General features: G+C 39.3%; 1 protein-coding gene across 1 annotated transcript in view; it reads left to right on the plus strand.

The window, feature by feature from the left end:
* Positions 1-21,220, plus strand: part of LOC126485017 (trichohyalin-like) — a 181,056-nt gene extending 159,836 nt beyond the window's left edge. The window contains exons 10-11 of the mRNA XM_050108622.1: positions 4,013-4,195; positions 21,020-21,220. Of these exons, the coding sequence (XP_049964579.1) occupies positions 4,013-4,195; positions 21,020-21,220 (384 nt within the window). The remainder of the gene's footprint in view (positions 1-4,012; positions 4,196-21,019) is intronic.
* Positions 21,221-22,243: the final 1,023 nt, after the last annotated feature.

Consider the following 22,243-nt stretch of genomic DNA (forward strand, 5'->3'; position numbering starts at 1 on the left):
GAATCTACCCTGCTCACTTACTTTAGTCCTCGATAAGGTGTAATTAGGATATCTGCTAGAGTTATTAGGTGAGCGAACTTTTGCAATTTGCCTCGTTCCACTACCACTGTACAATAATTTTCGCTTCAGTTCATTTCGAAATTTAATGTAGCGAATCCACGAAGTAAGGTCTGTCGCTTTCAATGAAACAACATACGAAACTCAGTTAAAAAAATTATCGTTAATTAGGGGTCATGTGTTCAAGGATACACATTAACTGCATCGAATTTACAAAGTGCGGGAAAACACCCGATTTATACGTTAGGTAACATGTCAATAGGGCCTAATGGTTAAATAGGTACTTTCCTGCATTCTGTGGTTTTGTTGCAGCAAATGAACATTTTTTAACTGATGTGCTGCAATTTGTCTTTTTTTTCTTTTTTTTTTGTACATTAAGATGCGCTGTTGTGTGAGCGAAACTGAAACATTTAGTATATGGACTCATACCTCTTCTACCTAATCATAATTTTTCAAAAATAACTAAGAAGTTATAAAAAATCGTCTTTCGAAGGTAATGTATATTTTTAACAGGAATATATTGAGGAATATGAGAATCCAAAGAGAAGGTCATCGTTCTTCTGCCTAATCATAATTTTTCAAAAATAATTAAGAAGTTATAAAAAATCGCCTCTTGAAGGTAATGTATATTTTTAGCAGGAATATATTGAGCAATATGAGAATCCAAAGAGAAGGTCATCGTACGTCACTTAAGGACAGGGTAAGGTGGTACGATGTCTGTCATTTCGGACGGATTTTATTTTAACTGGAAACATGTTGAGCAAAGAAATAATTTAAATTATGTCACTTGTACTTTGATGTTTAATAAATACGTAATTCAGATATTACACCATTACAAGTGTTGCTACGATCTGAAGAAAAGATTACATAATTGAATAAAATTGTTCGAAAATGTACCACACTAGGCAAATTCTACTCACTTCTCGGTAAAATTGTAATGATTGACATCTTACACATTAAAAGCACTTTCTCCCTCGAGCACCGACGCAAACTACGTAGTACCAAACATTACATTTTTGGCAGCGAATCCAGTCACCATTTGCCAATGATTCCGCACCACAATAATTCAAGAAACAAAATTCACAATAATTCTCGTTATTTTAAGGCAATTTGAAGTTTTTAGTGCTTCATTGATCGTTACTCTTATACCTGCATTTCTGTTTACTGTTATTGTTGCATTTGTTTGTTTGTTATCTTGTTTCCTGTTGAAAAAGGTTTCGCCTGCTGCCGAGGTTTCCCAGGTTTTCATCTGAACTGAGCCGGACTGATATCCGTTTTTTCCTTTTCCGAGACGGTACTTTTTTCTTTGGAGTTGACAAAGTGTCTGTGACAATACTGTGCTGAGGAACGGTACTGGATACAGTTGTTAATGCAGTTTTGCTCCAGGCATAACAGAAAATGGAACTGAATCTTCGTTTTGTAATTCCATCATTGGGGTTACGATGAATCCATTCAGTTGCATTTTGTGACATTGAGGCTTTTGAGACTTGAAGAAAGTTCTGTCTAATGTCTATAGTAAGGGTTTACTGTGTGGAGACAATCCCAAACGTTCCACCTCATTTTCCCGACAATACTCTACAGCATTCAATCTGGTATGGCTGCCATGGTTGTCAATAATACGAACTGTAATACTACCCACAGTTTTGTATTTCTGAAGTGTGTAAGACAGATTATAAACAGTTCGTCATTAATGTACCTGATTTCCTCATCTCTCTAATGGAACCATGAGCAAAGCCGTATCGAAATTCAGGGCGTTTCCTCACCCCTGTGAAAATAACTATTGCTGGGAAATACATATAGATGTGTCCGTACATGCAACAGTCACATTTTGTACCCTTTCCACGGCTCTCAGTGAAACAACTTGTCGCTTACCTACACAAGTAACTATTTTGGGAAGTCTGTTGTCAAGAGAAAAGACGGAGTCATCCATATTATAAATACAATCTGGTTTATGAAAAAAATCACATTCGTTGAAGAGTTCTTCCAAATTCTTAAAATATTTACTTACTTACGTTTTATTTAAGTCTTCAGCTCTGGCTCGTGAAAGACCCTCAGATTTTTGCAGGATACGGTTCGCATATCTCTTAATAAATGCTCGAAACCAATAGATTCCATCAACCTTGTTTTATAAGTTCCATGGATGTTTAAAATTATTTTCCTAAGGTAGCCAAAATGTCACTCCTCTTAACTGGAGCAACGACAGACCCAATCCTCTTTGTTCTAGAAACAAAGCTCTCTGGACAAAAGCATCTTACATTTGAGATTCGAGACCATTGAATGACGAGTATTCTATAGTTGGAGGTATCAGGCTTTCATTTTTGTTTTAATTTGTAGTGTATTATACAGAGTGCTGAAAGGAATGTCATACAACTAGGATGCAGCTCGAAGGCTCAAACGTCCATCCATGACAGTCTTTAATGCCTCATTGATGCGGCTCGACTCTGTTTATTGTAGATTTTCTGGTCGTTTTTTGGGGCGCCTAAGACAAGAAGAATAAAGGCTTACTTTAGAAACTGACGACAGAAAATATATTGAAATATACAGAACTTATCTGTCGTAATTGTGTATAACTTGTCTCCATTAACCAGTCTTGACAGACTAAGCAAAATAAGTACGTTGATCAGAATTGTACTAAGATATCGAAATTGTACCTTTTTCTGATCTAAAATGTGCTATTGGCAGGACTGAAATCACGAGTAGATAGTACTGAACTTGCCAAGAGATGGAAACACATGTCAGACAGTCTTTCTCTGCAGACACCTCAGAACACGCTGGAACGGAAAACAAGTCTTTAACCTCACCAATATAGAATCTACAGGCACGTCGAAACTAGTCAGTTTATAAAAGCACATGAAACCAAGTAACTGCACTTACCTATCAAAAAGAAGAAATTTATATTTCTGTATCACAAAATGGTATATACAGAAAGAGACAGCAGGAGCTTCTAACAACCGTACCACAACAAAGGTCAAAAATTAATTATGATTGTGGTGTTGCTCACGCTGCTAAATATTGCATTTTCGGGTAACAACAAAGTTATATTATGTGGCAGGTGTCATTAGAGCACAGTTAATAAAGTCATTTCGTGAAATAATGGATAAACTAGGCACTCATCTTTTCGTGTTTCCCACGCTAGTCTCGTTGTGAACTCATGGCTCAATCGTCGAAAATCTAGGTAGTGATGATTCCAAGTTCGGACGCAAAGAGGCCTGGGTGTTATTCTGCGATATTCAAAAGCCTTATAGATGTGTTTCATAAACCATTCTTGAAGATTAAACTTTTGCAAGTTAAGACAATGGTGATGTAAAAAAGTAATCAGCACTCCAAATTTAAGTTACGCTTCTTTTTTATTACTTTTGTTGCAATATCGCGTAACTCGTTCCAAAACATCACTTCACAATATAAAACATACTTGAAAAGATCTTCCCCACTGTTAAAGCTCACATTTCATACACTGACTACAATTTGCGTCTTTTTAACATGAAGACCAAAGCTTGACTCTCTAATAACCGCTTACACGCCCGAAAATCAGAGTTACAAGTACGTCAAAGATCATAGTGACAAACGAAAGAATACACATAAGAATAATATCATTGCAATATATACATATCGATGTATCAAAGTACCTCTACATTAATGAAATCAATTCTGAATGTTGTCTCAGAAATATGTTAACTACCTTACGGAAACACAGTAGAATATTGCTGGTATCGAAAGGTTGATGTGAGGTGCCGTAATGGTTACGTAATTCAAGTACCATTACAAGCTGCAGAAAACTTACCCACTGGAACGCCATACAAAGGCAAGTTCCACCAACACTATGAAACTGAAAAATGCTGGGAAACTTTACGTTGATAGGAATTGAACCTATATCGAAATTGTACCGCATTACCCTATGTGGAAGGCGATGTTGTGATCAGAAACGAGATTCCAAAGTTTGCGTTTGTTGTTGCAGGAGGCGGAGCGTGCGGAGGTGGAGCGGCAGTGGCAGCAGGGCCTCCTGGAGGAGGAGGCGTACCTGCGGAAGGTGCAGGAGCTGCTGGCGCTGGGCACCGCCGAGGCCGACTACCCGAACCACCCCTTCCTGTCCGTCATAGAGGGGCAGGCGCTGGCGCAACCTCCAGGCGCCGGAGACCAGGTCCCGCCCTAGCTCTCCACTCCTCACCACCTCCCCTCCTTATCTGTGTGTGGCAGGTGTACACTACTAGCTCCTCGATTTTATTCATACTCGTAGTATTTGAAACTCGGAGCCCGGACGTCAGTTTCCTAAAGCAGCACAGCGCAATCGTTAGTCTAAAAAAGAGAAGTGCCGTTAAAGTGCCGTTTCCAAGTTAACATAATCGCCAATAACTATTCTAAAAACGTTGTATCATTAAGTGCAAAACATTTCCAAGTTCACATAGTCGCCGGTAGCTGAGTATGTAGAGTCAATGCCTTGTAATCCTAATGTCAGTGGTTCTTTTTATTTTTTTATTTATTTATTTACACGTCAAGTTCCGTAGGACCAAACTGAGTAGCAAATCTCCAAGGTCATGGGACGTGTCAGTACATGAAATTACAGCATAAAAGTAATAACAGATAAAAATAAATGTTCATGAGCCTGAAAAAAGTCAGTCCGTAAGTTTAAGTAAACGCCATCAGCAATACAATAAGAATCGGCTTAATGTTTCAAGAAACTCCTCGACAGGATAGAAGGAGTGACCCATGAGGAAACTCTTCAGTTTCGGTTTGAAAGCGCGTGGATTACTGCTAAGATTTTTGAATTCTTGTGGTAGCTCACTGAAAATGGATGCAGCAGTATACTGCCCACCTTTTTGCATAAGAGTTAAGGAAGTCCGATCCAAATGCAGGTTTGATTTCTGCGGAGTATTAACTGACTGAAAGCTGCTTATTCTTGGTTCAAATGGTTCAAATGGCTCTGAGCACTATGGGACTCAACTGCTGAGGTCATTAGTCCCCTAGAACTTAGAACTACTTAAACCTAACTAACCTAAGGACATCACACACATCCATGCCCGAGGCAGGATTCGAACCTGCGACCGTAGCGGTCTCGCGGTTCCAGACTGCAGCGCCAGAACCGCGCGGCCACTTCGGCCGGCTGCTTATTCTTGGGAATAAACTTCTAATCCCGTAAATAGTGACATATTTTGCTTTCAATTCAGTTCAATGTTTAACAAAAACTAAAATCTTAGGTAACAAATACTGATTCAGAAATTTTTAATTAAAAATAACTTTCTTATTATTATTAGTTACTTTTGATACGAAACAATTTAAATTTTATAGACATGCAAATGCTACACTGTTAAACTGAAAGAAATATATATATGAGGTAGGTGAACACCAACCACTTCGGTTGCGTAGACTGTGTCACTTGCACAGGTTTTCAAGAATCACTTCTGCTGCCAGGAGTCGGAGGCCTTTTGAGTTCTTATGGTGATATTTCCATAGAAGCTTTCATCCTCTCACACATACTTATTTAAAAGACAAATGCCAATTTCCATAGATTGAGATTTTAAATGTTTTCATCATCTATTTCACTCCCTTTGGAGTTCAGCTCCAGAAACAATAAAACTAGTTTTTTTTTATTTTTAAGCAAGAAGTAAAATACAGATTTTCGTATATGTAACCTTGAAAGTGCTGTTGAACTCTTTAGTAATGGTTTATTTTTTAAAGAAAACTTTCATCCCCCATTTCACTACCATAGGCACTACATTATCAATAATGCTGGAACTCGCATTTATTTATTTCTGATTCGAAATTGCCTTAACAGCGACACATTTGCAAAAGAGTTTTCCTCCCCTATTTCACCACTTAGTGGTGAAATTTCGAAAAATCCATTTTTAAACGATGCCTACAAGGTATGATCATTCACCACGAATTTTATGTTTCTATCTCTAACAGCTTCGCCTGGGTTATAATGAGTCATTCAGTCAGTTAGTCAATCAGAGCATTTTCTTTCATATGTAGAGGTAATAGTGCTCAGTCTCTAGAAATATAAATGCATTTCAGTCTATATTGCGTGTTTAGCACTTTTGCACCAAATTATCATTTAATGTGGATGCTTTCATTTTTATGAAATCGGTAATTCAAAATAAAAAATGTTGTTGTTGTTGTTGTGGTCTTCAGTCCTGAGACTGGTTTGATGCAGCTCTTCATGCTACTCTATCCTGTGCAAGCCTCTTCATCTCCCACTACCTACTGTAACCTACAGCCTTCTGAATCTGTGTAGTGTACTCATCTCTCGGTCTCCCTCTACGATTTTTACCCTCCACGCTGCCCTCCAATAATAAACTGGTGACCCCTTGATGCCTCAGAATATGCTCTACCAAGCGATCCCTTCTTCTAGTCAAGTTGTGCCACAAATTTCTCTCCAATTCTATTCAGTACCTCCTGACTAGTTATGTGATCTACCCATCTAATCTTCAGCCTTCTTCTGTAGCAACACACTTCGAAAGCTTCTATTCTCTTCTTGTCTAAGCTATTTTACCGTCCACGTTTCACTTCCATACAAGGCTACACTCCATACAAATACTTTCAGAAAAGAGTTCCTGACACTTAAATCTATACTCCATGTTAAAAAATTTCTCTTCTTCAGAAACTCTTTCCTTGCCATTGCCAGTCTACATTTTATATCCTCCCAATTTCGGCCATTAGTTATTTTTCTCCCCAAATAGCAAAACTTCTTTACTACTTTAAGCGTCTCATTTCCTAAATTAATTCCCGCAGCATCACCCGATTTAATTCGACTACATTCCATTATTCTCGTTTTGCTTTTGTTGATGTTCATCTTATATCCTCCTTTCAAGACACTGTCCATTTCGTTCAGCTGCTCTTCCGGGTCCTTTGCTGTCTCTGATAGAATTACAACGTCATCGGTGAACCTCAAAGTTTTTATTTATTCCCCATGAATTTTAATTCCTACTCCGAATTTTTCCCTTGTTTCCTTTACTGCTTGCTCAGTTTACAGATTGAGCAACATCGGGGATAGGCCACAATCCTGTCTCACTCCCTTCGCAACCACTGCTTCCCTCTCATGCCCCTGGACTCTTATAACTGCCATCTGGTTTCTGCACAAATTTTAAATAGCCTTTCGCTCCTTGTATTTTACCCCTTCCACCTTCAGAATTTGAAAGAGAATATTCCAGTCAACGCTGTCAAAATCTTTCTCTAAGTCTACAAATGCTAGAAACGTAGCTTTCCCTTTCCTTAATCTATTTTCTAAGATAAGTCGTAGGGTCAGTATTGCCTCACGTGTTCCAACATTTCTACGGAATCCAAACTGATGTTCCCCGAGGTCGGCTTCTACCAGTTATTCCATTCGTCTGTAAAGAATTGCTGTTAGCATTTTGCAGCCGTGGCTTATTAAACTGATAGTTCGGTAATATTGACATCTGTAAACACCTGCTTTCTTTGGAATTGGAATAATTATATTCTTCTTGAAGTCTGAGGGTATTTCGCCTGTCTCATACATCTTGCACACTAGATGGTAGAGTTTTGTTAGGTGTGGCTCTTCCAGGTCTGTCAGTAGTTCTAATGGAATGTTGTCTACTCCCGGGGGCCTTGTTTCGTCTTTGGTCCTTCAGTGCTCTGTCAAACTCTTCACGGAGTATCATAACTTCCATTTCATCTTCATCTACATTCTCTTCCATTTCTATAATATTGACCTCAAAAACATGGCCTTTGTATAGACCCTCTATATACTCCTTCCACCTTTCTGCTTTCCCTTCTTTGCTTAGAACTGGGTTTCCATCTGAGCTCTTGATATTCATACAAGTCGTTCTCTTATCTCCAAAGGTCTCTTTAATTTTCCTGTAAGCAGTATCTATCTTACCCCTAGTGATATGCGCATCTACATTCTTAAATTTGTCCTCTAGCCATCCCTGCTTAGCCATTTTGCACTTCCTGTCTATCTCATTTTTGAGACGTTTGTATTCCTTTTTACCTGCTTCACTTACTGCATTTTTGTATTTTCTCCTTTCATCAATTAAATTCAATATCTCTTCTGTTACCCAAGGATTTCTATTAGCCCTCGTGTTTTACCTACTTGATCCCCTGCTAACTTCACTATTTCGTCTCTCAAAGCTACCCATTTTCTTCTACCGTATTTCTTTCCGCCATTCTTGTCAATAGTTCCTTAATGCTCTCCCAGAAGCTCTCTACAACTTCTGGTTCTTTCAGTTCATCGAGGTCCCATCTCCTCCAATTCCCAACTTTTTGCAGTTTCTTCAGTTTTAATCTACAGTTCATAATCAATACATTGTGGTCAGAGTCCACATCTACCTCAGGAAATGTCTTACAATTTAAAACCTGGTTCCTGAATCTCTGTCTTACCATTATATAATCTGTCTGTGACCTTCCAGTATCTCCAGGCTTCTTCTATGTATACAACCTTCTTTTATGATTCTTGAACCAAGATGTTCGCTATGAGTCTGTGCAAAATTCTACCAGGCGGCTTCCTCTTTCATTCCTTACTCCCATTCCATGTTCACCTACTCCGTTTCCTTCTCTTCCTTTTCCTACTATCGAGTTCCAGTCACCCATGACTATTAAATTTTCGTCTCCCTTCACTATCTGAATAATTCGTTTTATCTCATCAAACATTTTATCACTCTCTTCGTCATCTGCGGAGCTAGTTGGCATATAAACTTGTACTGCTGTGGTAGGCGTGGGCTTCGTATCTATTTTGTCCATAATAACGCGTTCACTATGCTGGTTGTAGTAGCTTACCCGCATTCCTATTTTACTATTCATTACTGAACCTACTCCTTCATTACCTCTATTTGATTTTGTATTTGTAACCCTCTATTCACCTGAACAGAAGTGTTGTTCCTCCTGCTACCGATCTTCACTAATTCCCACTATATCTAACTTTAATCTATCTATTCCCCTTTTTAAATTTTCTAATCTACCTGCCCGATTGGGGGATCTGACATTCCACCCTCCAATCAGTAGAACGCCAGTTTTCTTTCTCCTGATAACAACGTCCTGTTGAGTAGTCCCCGCCCGGAGATCCGAATGGGGGACTATTTTATCTCTGGAATATTTTACCCAAGAGGACGCCATCATCATTTAATCATACAGTAAAGCTGCATGCCCTCGGGAAAAATTACGGCCGTAGTTTCCCCTTGCTTTCAGCCGTTCGCAGTACCAGCACAGCAAGGCCGTTTTGGTTAGTGTTACAGGGTCAGATCAGTCAATCATCCAGACTGTTGCCCCTGCAACTACTGAAAAGGCTGGTGTCCCTCTTCAGAAACCACACGTTTGTCTGGCCTCTCAACAGATACCCCTCCGTTGTGCTTGCACCTACAGTACGGCTATCTGTATCGCTGAGGCACGCAAGACTCCCCACCAACGGCAAGGTCCATGGTTTTATTAAAATTATTATTCATTATTTGTTGCCTAAGATTTTTGATTAGTAGTAAATGTCGAATACTAATGGCCTAAAAGTTATCAGTTTCTTCGTGTATGGGTCCACAGACTCAGCGCAATTTCTGAATATTGAAACCAATGTAAATTCCACCCTATTCCTTATACAAGTGAAATTTATTGTATCGCCATATATTACATTACGACGCTGGTGGTCATTTTCAGACGAAGCTGCGCTGGCAGAGCGATTGTCATATCGAAATATGTCTCACATTTTCCCGACGCAACTGTATTTCAAAATTGGCTGTAATGTAATGTAATACATGAAGATACAATAAATTTCACTTGCATAAGGAATGTGACAAACTACGATGGACATTTAAACTGGTTTCGACATTAAGAAAGTATAAAAAAACGATGCATGTAGTGAGGTTTGAATCAATGCACTGAGGAGTTTGGATGGGCGTGGAGGGGGGGGGGGGGGAAAGGTTTCAAACGTCCATCTGGATATCCAGATTTAGGTTTTCCGTGATTTCACTAAACTAAATCGCTCCAGGCTAATGCCGGGCTGGTTGCTTTGAAAAGGGCTCGGTCGTTTTCCTTCCCGGTCCCTTCATAATACGAGCTTGTGTACCACCTGTAATGGTTGCGTTGTCGACGGGAATTTAGAATCTAAGCTTCCTTCCTTTCTTTTTCGAACCACTGACTTTACGATTACCGAAATTTTACGCTACCTACTTATTTACCTGTGATTATATTTATTTGCTATAAACATGTTGGTGTTAGAAGGGGCGGAAAATCTTCTAATTTTCGAAGACGATTTTTGTTTTTTAAATTCTGTCTTACTGCTCGCAAATGCTGTAGTACCGTCGCGAGCACTGAGCTTTAAGTCCTACAAGTGTGAAAAAAATCGATGAGGGCCGTCCCTTGACGTCCTGTTACAAGCTTTCGATGAACATGATGTACAGTGCTTTTTACCTTTCCCGACTGCATGAAAAGTTGGCAGAATGATAATGGAAGTCCAAGTTTCTTAACTAGAAAAGTCACTTATTATTTCATGAAGTCCTCTAATTGCTAACGTAACTTGATGTAAGCTATTTCCCTATAACAACACAAGAAAATAGTTTACGAAAAATTGTCTCTAAATCCATACCTTAAGAGTTATGAGCACTTGTTCAGCAGAAGAAATGTGTTTCACGTTAGCGAAAATGGACAAGTGCTTGTAATTCTTAAGTTATCCACATTAGAGTCCGTGTTATGGTCTACCCTACCGCCGCCATTTATAATACCACTTCTATTTTTCGCTTAGTCTTCTATTTTTCTGGCTTGCTTCTTGTACGTTCTGTATATCACACTTCATTCCCTGTACTTTATGCATACTATTCTGAGAATTTCAAATGTCTTATTACATTTTACAATGTCGAGCGCTTTTCCTAGGTCGACGACATATCACATGAAAATATGTCTCCGTTACCTAGTGTAACATCAGAAATACATCGTTGATACTTCCACCTTATCTAATCCAAAATGATCGTCATCGAAAAGATCCTCAGTTTTCCTTTAAATTCTATTTTATTTTGCTCTTGTCAGTAACTTGGACGCATGATTAGTTATACTGATAGCAAGGTCACTCTCGCATTTGTGTGTCTTCTTTATGTTAGGAATTGTATGGACGATATTCTTCCTTAACTCCAATTATATGCCTGAAGTCTCAATGATTTTAAACGAAAAATTTGGGTAATCGCTTTGATTCAATTTCCCCAAATGAATTTAAAAGTACCGAAGGAATTTTATCTATTCCTACTGCCTTTTTGCTCTCAAGTCCTTCCAAATTTTCACTCATTCCTTCTTCTGTCATTTCAGCAGACAGTTCCTTCCTCCTGTAAAGTACCACAGTGATCTCTTTCTAACTTTCTGCTGATTCCTCTCAGTTTAAAATTAGAATTTCCTTTGTACTCTTGATGTTAGCGCCTTTGCTTTTGATTTTGCTTTTTTCTTTTCTATATGCTTAATATGTCATTCATTCCCAGGATCATTTGCTGTTACATTACTTCACGTTTTTCCTGGAACGTTTTCACGATAGATATGTTCCACATCCTATTGAAACCATTTCTAAACGACTTGTGTTTCTGTATCAATATAAAAAAAAACGAAAATTTGTTGAAATTAAGGCCACCTCTGTGGCGGACAGATACCTTTTCGCTTTACCTATTCGCCAAGTCACATAAATTTTCTCACCATCTTTTCACTTAGTTCATTCTGCACCTATGTAATCTCAGGTATCTGAATTTGAGAGATTGCGTGGGCAAGGTAGCAGTTTGCTGCGTAGCTCCAGTACTTTGTCGACGTTAGTTATCAGTATGATGTAGAATCCTTCATTGTGCTACCTGGTCAATTTCTAGCTCACTTTGTGTGTAACTGACATTTTCCATTTTTTAAGCGTTTACCAGTTGAAGATGTTTACCAGATCTCTTACTCGATTACTTGCTAGACGCAACTTCAACTCTTCCATGACATGTGGACTGTCATATTCGATAACCTCATACTCATCTGCAGGAAATTCTGGCTGAAGAATTTTAAATACGTGCATGATACTGGGCATTCATTGCGATTCTACGTCCAAGAATTACCGAAAAATAGTGCTTTAAGACAAACAAAACTTAGGCACATGTTCATTGTGAAACGACTTGCTCGATTTCGAGGATTTCGTGTGGTAAGATGAATCGTGTGAGGTGGAGCTTGCTCCTGGTTATCCAATCGTTAACTTGGGTTTACATATAAATAATTTTAACTTGATTGTTGTCTACTGCAGATGAATGTCAGCTTCCTCATCTTCTGCAGAACTGCTGCACACACCATCCATGTTAGTTGATGCCATGCAGTGTATACGAGCCTTATCCACTCACTTTTTCGTCTGATGCATAATGTCTTTCTACATGCCTTACTAATTAATTCGCTCTTCCGGTGAGGCAGATTATATTGTCTTCACTTTCGGCATAATAAACCTTCATTGCAAATTCTAACTGCATCCTCAATAAATTTCTAACGTAAATGAAGTTCAAACAATTGAGTTTCCTATTTTTATAAATACCCTCGGTGTCCAAGTATCAGCTTTGCACCGGAATGATATATTCTTTGTGGACATTTATCGAATGTGTGTATACCATTCAGTACTTCGATTGGCTCAATGTGGTGTAGCTAGGTCAGAATGTGGTTTCATAAACTTTTTCTCCACGCGCGATAGTGCATTCAAAGCAATAGTGAATTCTGTTAGCTTTAAATGCTTGGATTTATTTCTAAAGAGGCTTCTGATGTGGTAGCACTCCCTTCGTACTATAATAATTTTTCGCTAGGACTTCATCTTGGACTTCATCTTCCTGTTTTAAGAAATTAACGCATATTTCCAAAGGAATCTTTTGAAAACGTGGTTAGATGTTTTTAAAGTAAACTAACTGTAAGGTATCGGGCTTTGACTGAAATATGCCGAAATGATGTGTCTGACAATGTTGTTAATTTTTAAAAAATCGGTATACAACATGTCTTACTTGTTTTAGAATAGTGACATCGGCTCTGAAGCAGGTTTCTCTACCCGTAATTCCGTAATTATGAAATAATATGCTATGTTACGGTCTTCCTATGGTAATACTTTGTTTTTACTAAAGTATGGTCGTAGAGTTTTAGTACACAAAGATTTGAGTAGCAGAGTCAAAGGACATTGACATTCGAGAGACAGAGTAAGACTGATTTTTCGTGTGGGAAATAGTGTATTACTGTACAACTTTTTGATAAAATGTCAGAAATAGATACCATTAGAAGTTGCAAAATCCAGAAAATATGTGTTTACTGCTTTATGCAGCTGCAGTGACCATGATCAACCAGTTACAGTATTTTAGGTATAGTACAGTTCATCTCTAGACAACTGTTAATGTGTGCTGCATAGTTCTGATAATATTTTACATTCCAGTCAAACAGAGTTAATGAATCTTCCTACACTTTGTTCCGGTGACGACATTTCTTCACCTTTATTCTGTAAATCTGAATATTACCTCAACCAATGATATTGCTACTGTTGACAAAAATTTTCAGTGATAAACACGTACTAAAATCAATAAATAAAATTGTCCTACCATATACGGCTATGTAATGTACATAACTTTTTCATTATCATGGTATGACTAAAATGCATATTTTCATGTACAAATTTACTTAAGCACTTGATAAGAAATTCTGTTTTTTCTATGTTCACACAGAAATATTTACTTAAGCACTTGATAAGAAATTCTGTTTCTTCTATGCTCACACAATAATATTTACTTAAGCACTTGATGAAAAATTCTGTTTCTCATATAACGTTTACACATAAATATTGAATTTAACAAACAGCGTTCATTATATTATCCTACTTACAGGAGTTTACCTATTCCATTTCCTAATCGATATTACTAGAATAACTATTGACGCCGTTTTTGAATGACAATACCAGATTAATGCTGAGATAACTGTCAGTTTAATTTAGGAAATAGGCTCATTTAAACTTTGTGCTATGTAAATACTCACCAGCTTAAGTACCAAAAACTGCCTTTTGATTTCTTATCTTTTCTTACTGCACAGAACAGGAGTTATTCACGGGTATGACAGAGTTCCTGAATAATTACATTCTTCAGATGCATGACGACAAGGAGCTGAAGCCGAAATTCTTAATGTCACCGTAATTTTCCCTTCTGACACAACCGTGAATTGGGGATGAATGATGTATACCTGCAAACCAAATACTGTAGAAGTTAAGTCATACAGATCAGTGTTAAGGCCCGAGAATGCATCAGAGGTAACATGTCTGCGATGAATTACAGAGAAAATCGGTTCTTAATGTCACTGTAATTTTCCCTTCTGACACAACCCTGAATTGGGGATGAATGATGTATACCTGCAAACCAACTACTGTAGAAGTTGAGTCACACAGATAAGTCTTAAGGCCATAGAATGCATCAGAGAGAACATGTCTGCAATGAATTATAGAGAAATCAGTTAATTGGTAAAGCGCGCTATCTCATGAAATTATATTCCTGAATGAATTCCTGAATAGTACTTTGCTCAGTGGCCAAGTCAGCCACTTACGGTAACCTTATTCAGCAAATAACTTTCTGCCTAATTTATCGACACTTGCTTTTTAGTGGTAATTCGTCTAGAGCCAACAAGAGTCTCAGACTGCATGTCCTCTATTAAGCACACTGTGCAACAAGTCAGTCATCCTGTGGCGACATCGCATGAATGTCTTGTATGACCACATTTAGCCTTGATAATGGCCTAAATTCAGCGAAGAAAATAATTCACGAGTTTCTTCCATTCTACGATATTGAGGTGAAGTCATGCATTGTTGGATCCCAAAGAACCATCAAATTGCGGCGACCGTGATTGATATGTTGGACCTGTTGTTTCAAATAGGCAGTGATATTTCTTACGGAATTAAGAACGGGCGTTGTAGTGGATCATCTGAGCTGCGATAGGTGATTGAGTGTTCGTTAAACAAGGAAGATAAGCGTGCAGACCTGTGAAAGGATACTGTTAATGTTCAATAACTATCCCGGGGTACGGTAAATTTAATGAAAGAGTTCTACTAGTAAGGGTATTAGCAAAGTGCTTGATTCCACTACTGTTTCAGTACAAGGGTCGACAGTTGCCCGAGCGTTCACGATTTATATCATAAATAAAGGAATATATCCCATGACCAGTAAGCGGATTGGAAGCTATCTGTCATTTGGTAAAGACTTCCACCACGGAACGGTCACGAGAAACAATTTCTTTCATATTTAAGTAAGGCTGATGGCCATTGTTAATCCATAATCAAAATTACATGAGATTAACTAACAGCGAAAATCATCCAAAAAGGGATTCGATTACCGCACATTTATTTCACAGTAGTCTACAGACACGGGAAAACTGAACATGGTGAAAGTCTTCATATTTTAAAATAAAAAGAGGCACATGAAGCACTAAACTAGCTCAGTTACAAAAAATACACACGTAGTTGGCTCGCAGGGTGTTGAGAAACATAGAATAAAAGAGGTGTTACTTCCGGAGATAGCGACTGAATCAAATTTAAACGATGTAGCAGAAATGATTATTTTACGCTTGGTATAACTAGGGGCTCTATTCAGACATGCACAGGAAATAATACATGTCAAGTTAGCGTTCTTATCAGGTAACTCAATATTGGCTGTAATATAAATTCAGTCTCGAATCACGAAAGAACTGACTTAGCAACATTAAGAATCACAACATCCAGTGTAAGCAACTCTAATGTTGCCGTAACATTCCTAATCCATACAGAGGTTGGCCTCAGTCACTTTCTAACACCACAGCGTGCACATTTACCAGTCTGCTCCAGCCTTGGATCTCGAACGAATATGACTGCTTTTCCGCTGATCTCCAACTCTGAATCTAATCTCTACCGATCTACGAAGCAGAATGTTTTATGCGCCTTCCGTCTCCCTAATTCTGGAGCGGAACTGAAAAGTAGAACCCCAAAAACCCGCGTCAGTTTACCAAGGCTCGTGGTTGTTTGCTGACCTATCAGAGAAGAGAAAATTTACTACTCGACTAACTTCCTCTCGTCTTAATTGGTCAGAGAAAAAGCTACGCCGTCCTACCCAACATAACAGTGAGAGATATGGTCTCGTCATTTGGCTATGAGACGAGAGGACAGCTTGCGTCTTCCCCTTCCATTCAAATTATTTCCGAAACTTTTTTACTAAACTGCGTAAATTCTCAGAGTCGAGGTAAATGCTGGCGCCGGCGTGTCTGGCAGTGGTGTTCCCCATCGTCAATCAGACAACTGCCTCCCTCAGCATATTCCACCGGAATTTGCATCGAAACCCTACATCAGACGAAAAATAATATTATTTTAACAAAACCTGAATTGTTTATTCCTTGCCAAGTAAAGAGAAATATCCAAATACAGTACTTATCTAAATCCATTAAAAAATACGAGGTTGACTGTAATTACTTAACTCAGCTTATACTTACATTAAGACTGCTGGCAGAAATCAGTCTTAAACGACTTTTCATCACAGCAGGCACTGAAAGTCCAAGGAGTGAAATATACTCCAGCATCCTCCTACATTCCCTTTATTAATTTATCTGTTCGTTATCCGTTCTTGAACTTGGTTTTCGTACTAGTTGGCTTGAGAAAGGAGTAAGGAGTTTAGGACCATGTAATTATTTATTAATCACGTAAATCTAAAGAATAAAATGACACACTTCTTTCCGAGAGGCTGATGACATGTACAAACCGATACAGAGTGTCAAAAGAGCAAATGAACAGACAGAATGAAAGGCAGAAAGATAGTAGAGGGATATAACAGATTGCTCTCATTACAGCAATATCCCGAAAAGAAAAGAATGTTCGGGAACCATCCTTGCACTGGAAGGATAGTTCCAAGCATTTTTTGAAAGATTCTTGTTTGTTTCTTTCAGAGTGCGTTCAAAACCATAGAAAATTTTTCAATTTTACTGCGTCAATTTGGGCTTTAAAAGTAGGGATCAACCATCCATATCATCCACAAAAGTTAAACGTCAATTATTTGCACAAATGTGTTCATTTTATTAAAACCGAATGAAATTGGTTCCCAATGTATACTTAGTGTATTACAGTTCCATAAAATTATTGAACTGGCCCTGAAACAGAGTAATGGACTCGAAAGATATTACTGAAGTCATTAGATATTACGACAAAAAATAACTGCATTGCTGTAATCATATTAAAAATCGAAACTACATAATGAATTAAATATGTAGCAAAACAATCATCAATATAAATTAGAAATGTATCTAAAGAGCAGTTAAGAACATAGACTACAGTGTGACGGCATACCGTTGTCCAGTGGCACAATAACATAACAGGCTAATATAAAAATTGTACCGTGGAAAAACAGTTACAGACAGTCAACAATCAATAGAAACATTCAAAATATACATGAAATCGATAGAAAATTTATGTTTCCAGCGTATGTAGTGAAACTGAAATAAAAGGTAATGACAGGTCTTAATTTGAGAGAAGAAGAAATATCGAAGATGCACATATAAGCAGTGCTACATGTTAAAGGTAACGTACGAATGAAATTCAGTGGGCATACATAAAAAAGTTACTTAGAAAAGGAATTTATCCAAAAGTGCTGATCAATAATGTACAAGAAAAACAATATCAATTTGGTTGTGTCATATTTAGTCATAAATATAAAAGGAAAAAAATAAGCTAAATTAAGTTAATGAGACGAGCTACGCAAGAGCTGTTGGTAGGTCATCTTACAAATCACCAAAATGATATTATTTAACATGACAGAGTACTGAAAATACACGTTCAGAAACATTGACTTTGTAAGGAAATACACACATGTTCACACGAAGCCTAAACCGGACTGTAGGCTCCGTTCACGGTTCAGTGTTCCTTTACACTAGGCGACGTGGACGTATTATTGGAGCAACTTGAGGGCAATTTCTTAAGTGGCCACCTGGCAAACATTAGGGAGGGTTTTGTGGCAGCGTGACGATGTAGATGTGTCGCTGATCCATAGTGACAGAAGCCAGCACAGCCTCTCGCGTTGTGCCTTAGGTGGCCTACATGGCCCTGTTCGCCTTTTCTACCACCCAGCAAGTCACAACAGCGTGTTAGACTGGAGCATATGTCGGACACATGTGACATGACAGCCGCCCTGTTTTCTGCTCAGTGATGCCCATGACAGGCACCGGGAAGTTGTGTTCTGCACGCCATCAGGTTAATTTTATCTGGTAATGGCAGCATGCAGGTACTTCATCTCGCTACAACATAGCATGTACATTTGCAGCCCTGTCTGGATTTCATAGGTCCACAATTTGCTATCTCCTGGGTGTGGATACCAAAATGATGTGATTGTCATCCCCATCAGTCGTGCTTTTAATGGTGTAACACAATGGCTATATAAAGTCACGTAGGAAGTAGGTGACCACGTTGGAAATGAACAGTAGTAAAAGACTGTACTGGTCGTTAATGTGATTATGACCGTTACGTACACATCCTGTAACCTACATATCTACGCCAAGCATGTAGTTCCTAGATACATGAATATGGCGAAGTCATACTACGAGAAATGAAGTCATTCTGTTTTTGAAGCAAGACTTTCTGATTAGTAACAAGTCCAGCCTTCTTGCTGTACTACTGTTCGTCTTAATGATGTGTTGCACCGGCTAATAGGTTGTCACACATCTCGATGAGTGCGTTTGAAATGTGCGCAGTATACCGAAATGAAACAGTGACACTCTTTCGCACGTCCGTTTTGGGGACCACATTGTTACTCGTACAGTCGTCAGGTACCACGCTTCTATAAATCTCACAGTTGTTGACGAAGATCAGCGGGTCTCGTTTGTAAAGATAACCAGCTGCACATAGTTAATTAGCAACAGCAGCAATATTACATGTCTGACTGTTGTACAGGAAACTGCAGGACACATTCCTCACACACAGACGAAGAAACTATATTATATAAACACGTATATGGAAACGCTTTGTTTCAATCTTATAGCTTGTTTTCTTCAACTCATCATGGGAAACACACAACAATAGAACCTTAGAATATGGGTAACATGCACTCTTGGTTATGCCTGGTTGCTTTATGCACACCCAATGTTCTGTTTTACAAGTCCCTGTTGCCATGCTTCATCGCCTGGTACAATTCTACGCCGTCTACAGTGCACGCACCAATGGAACCGGTGCAGTCTTTTAATGGGCAGTTGTAAGCGAAGTGGCGTGGGATGGGGAGGAACATATTTTTTATCGGCTATGACGCCTGCGCACACTCGCCTGCACTGAGCAATAATTCGCGTTTGCTTCTTCGTGCGCAGCACTACACTGCAACAAAGCCGACATGTATGCTAAACACGTAGAGGGTTGTACACGAGTCTGCTAGAAAGTCAGGACGAGTATATTGACAATTAAACACGTCATAAAGCTACACCGTTTATACACGATATACACGTTTCTTGGGATCACGATCGCATTCAGTTACTCCACCGAATATGTGAGTCTTCGAACAGAGATAACACAAAAATGAATCAAGTAAGACCGTTAACGCTGCGAGGATGTTATTCGTGGATGTGAGCTCGTGTTTCCTGCGATCCGTGTCAACTTTATTCATTTAGCGAAACACCGATACTGTTACGTGGCACGTTCGTACGAACTCAAATCAGTGAACAATTTTTAACGTAACTTTAACATTTTTTAATGACACGATTGGCCTCGTACCTCTGATGAATGAGCTAGCCGTGACCGTTCAATTTCTGTAATTTACACCAGTTGCTATCGATTTGTGCACCAAAACAAACTGTGCTTACTCGACAATCGAATGAAGAGCTTATACGTGGTTTACAGGGTGACTGGTATTTTGTACGATGAGCTTACGACCTAGGAAAAAAGCTGTACATTCAGTGGAGTGATGAGTGCTATTGACAAGGGATTTCAGATCCATTTCGTATTCCTGGATTTCCGGAAGGCTTTTGACACTGTACCACACAAGCGGCTCGCAGTGAAATTGCGTGCTTGTGGAATATCGTCTCAGTTATGTGACTGGATTGGCGATTTCCTGTCAGAGAGGTCACAGTTCGTAGCAATTGACGGAAAGTTATCGAGTAAAACAGAAGTGATTTCTGCCGTTCACCAAGGTAGCGTTATAGGCCCTTTGCTGTTCCTTATCTATTTTGGGGACAATCTGAGCAGCCGTCTTCGGTTGTTTGCAGATGACGCTGTCGTTTATCGACTAATAAAGTCATCAGAAGATCAAAACAAACTGAAAAACGATTTAGAAAAAATATCTGAATGGTGCGAAAAGTGGCAGTTGACCGTAAATAACGAAAAGTGTGAGGTCATCCACATGATTGCTAAAAGGAATTCCTTAAACTTCGGTTACACAATAAATCGGTCTAATCTAAAAGCCGTAAATTCAACTAAATACCTAGGTATTACAATAACGAACAACTTAAATTGGAAGGAACACACAGAAAATGTTGTGGGGCAGGCTAACTAAAGACTGCGTTTTATTGGCAGGACACTTGGAAAATCTAACAGACCTACTAAGGAGACTGCACACACTACGCTTGTCCGTCCACTTTTAGAATACTGCTGCGAGGTGTGGGATCCTTACCAGATAGGACTGACGGAGTACATGGAAAAAGTTCAAAGAAAGGCATCACGTTTTGTATTATCGCGAAATATGGGAGAGAGTGTCACAGAAATGATACAGGATTTGGGATGGACATCATTTTCATTGTGACGGAGCCTTCTCACGAAATTCCAATCACGAACTTTCTCCTCCGAATGCGAAAATATTTTGTTGACACCGACTTACATAGGGAGGAACGATTACCACGATAAAATATGGGAAATCAAAGGTCGTACGGAAAGATCCCTCTGCCAGGCACTTAAGTGTGATTTGCAGAGTATCCATGTAGATGTAGATGTAGATGGATTTGGTCATTTACTCTGAAATTACTAGTTTGTCAACCATGACTGTATGCAAGAGTCTGGGCCTGTACCTCGACGTATCTGTGAGCAACTGCCTGACGCCGACAGCAGGCCGAGGTCGGAGCCGAGGAGTCCGTGGGCGGCCGGGAGGCGGCTGCAAGCGAGCGGGCTGCGGGTGACCAGCCGGAACAACAACAACAACAACAACAACAACAACAGCAACCACCGAAACAACGGAAGGAGGCGGAAGGGGAGGAGCGCCAGCCCGAGTGGGATCCGCGGGTGTGCCACTGCCACGACGGCAGCTGAGCGCGGCCGAGCCTGCCTGCCGACCGCGAGACAAATTGACAAGTGCGAGCAATCGCGGGGGCACCGGCTCCGCGTGACTGGAAACCTGAAGCACAGGAGCTGGCGGTGTTCACTGCACGTAAGGCGGGCAGCGCCGCTCCAGACACTTTCCGCTATCCCGAGTTGCATTCTAAATCTCTGTCTAACATTTTTCAGGTGCACTGATAATTATACACGAAAGTTAAAGACCGCATTCGTTCCTCACTAAAGCGAGCAATAGAGCTCGAGCCCACTGCAGAGAAGAGATCCTTGCGAATCACTGGCATTCTTCTTGTTTTGCTCGTATCTGTTATCTGTACGAGTCGCTAAGCCTGTCAGGGTCACACGCAGTGAAAAGACGGTTGGAACTCTGCATGTGTAACGAATACAGGTCGAGGAATAAGCAGGTAGATTTATTTATCGAGGTGGTGCAGTGTAAGACAGTGGGCTGGTCATGGAGAGGATGGCAGTTGAAATCTCATCCGGCTATCCAGATGTCGGTGTTCTGCCGTTTTCCTAAACCGGATTAGGGTAAAGCCGGAATTGTTCTCTTGAGAGTGTACAGCTAAGTTATTTCACAATCCTACCGTAACCCGCGCTTTGACTTCATCTCCAGTGACATCGTTGCCGACAGGAGTTTACACTTCAGGTCTTCTTTTCTTTTTATACTTCGATTTACATACTCGGTGAACATAGACGATTAGTAAGTAACATTAAACAATATAGTGACATAGCGTCAGCCTAAACAACGAATATTTGCCATAATTTGATATCGTTACACATTATCTCACTTGGAAAATAGTATCCTTTTCAAAGGCCACTTTTCTTCTCTGTTTTCACTCAAAAATTGTTGTTTTCGTGTGCTAACTGGCTTAAGGTTATACATCGCCATATGCTCGAATAAATCCATATACGTACGAAGACCTACAGGTATATCTTTAGGGTAAACATTATAAAGGAGATTGAGATCCTAAACTGAATGTTTCCAGTTAAAGAATAAATGGT

Source organism: Schistocerca serialis, chromosome 6 (genome assembly GCF_023864345.2).
Source record: "Schistocerca serialis cubense isolate TAMUIC-IGC-003099 chromosome 6, iqSchSeri2.2, whole genome shotgun sequence".
Classification (NCBI taxonomy): Eukaryota; Metazoa; Arthropoda; class Insecta; order Orthoptera; family Acrididae; genus Schistocerca; species Schistocerca serialis.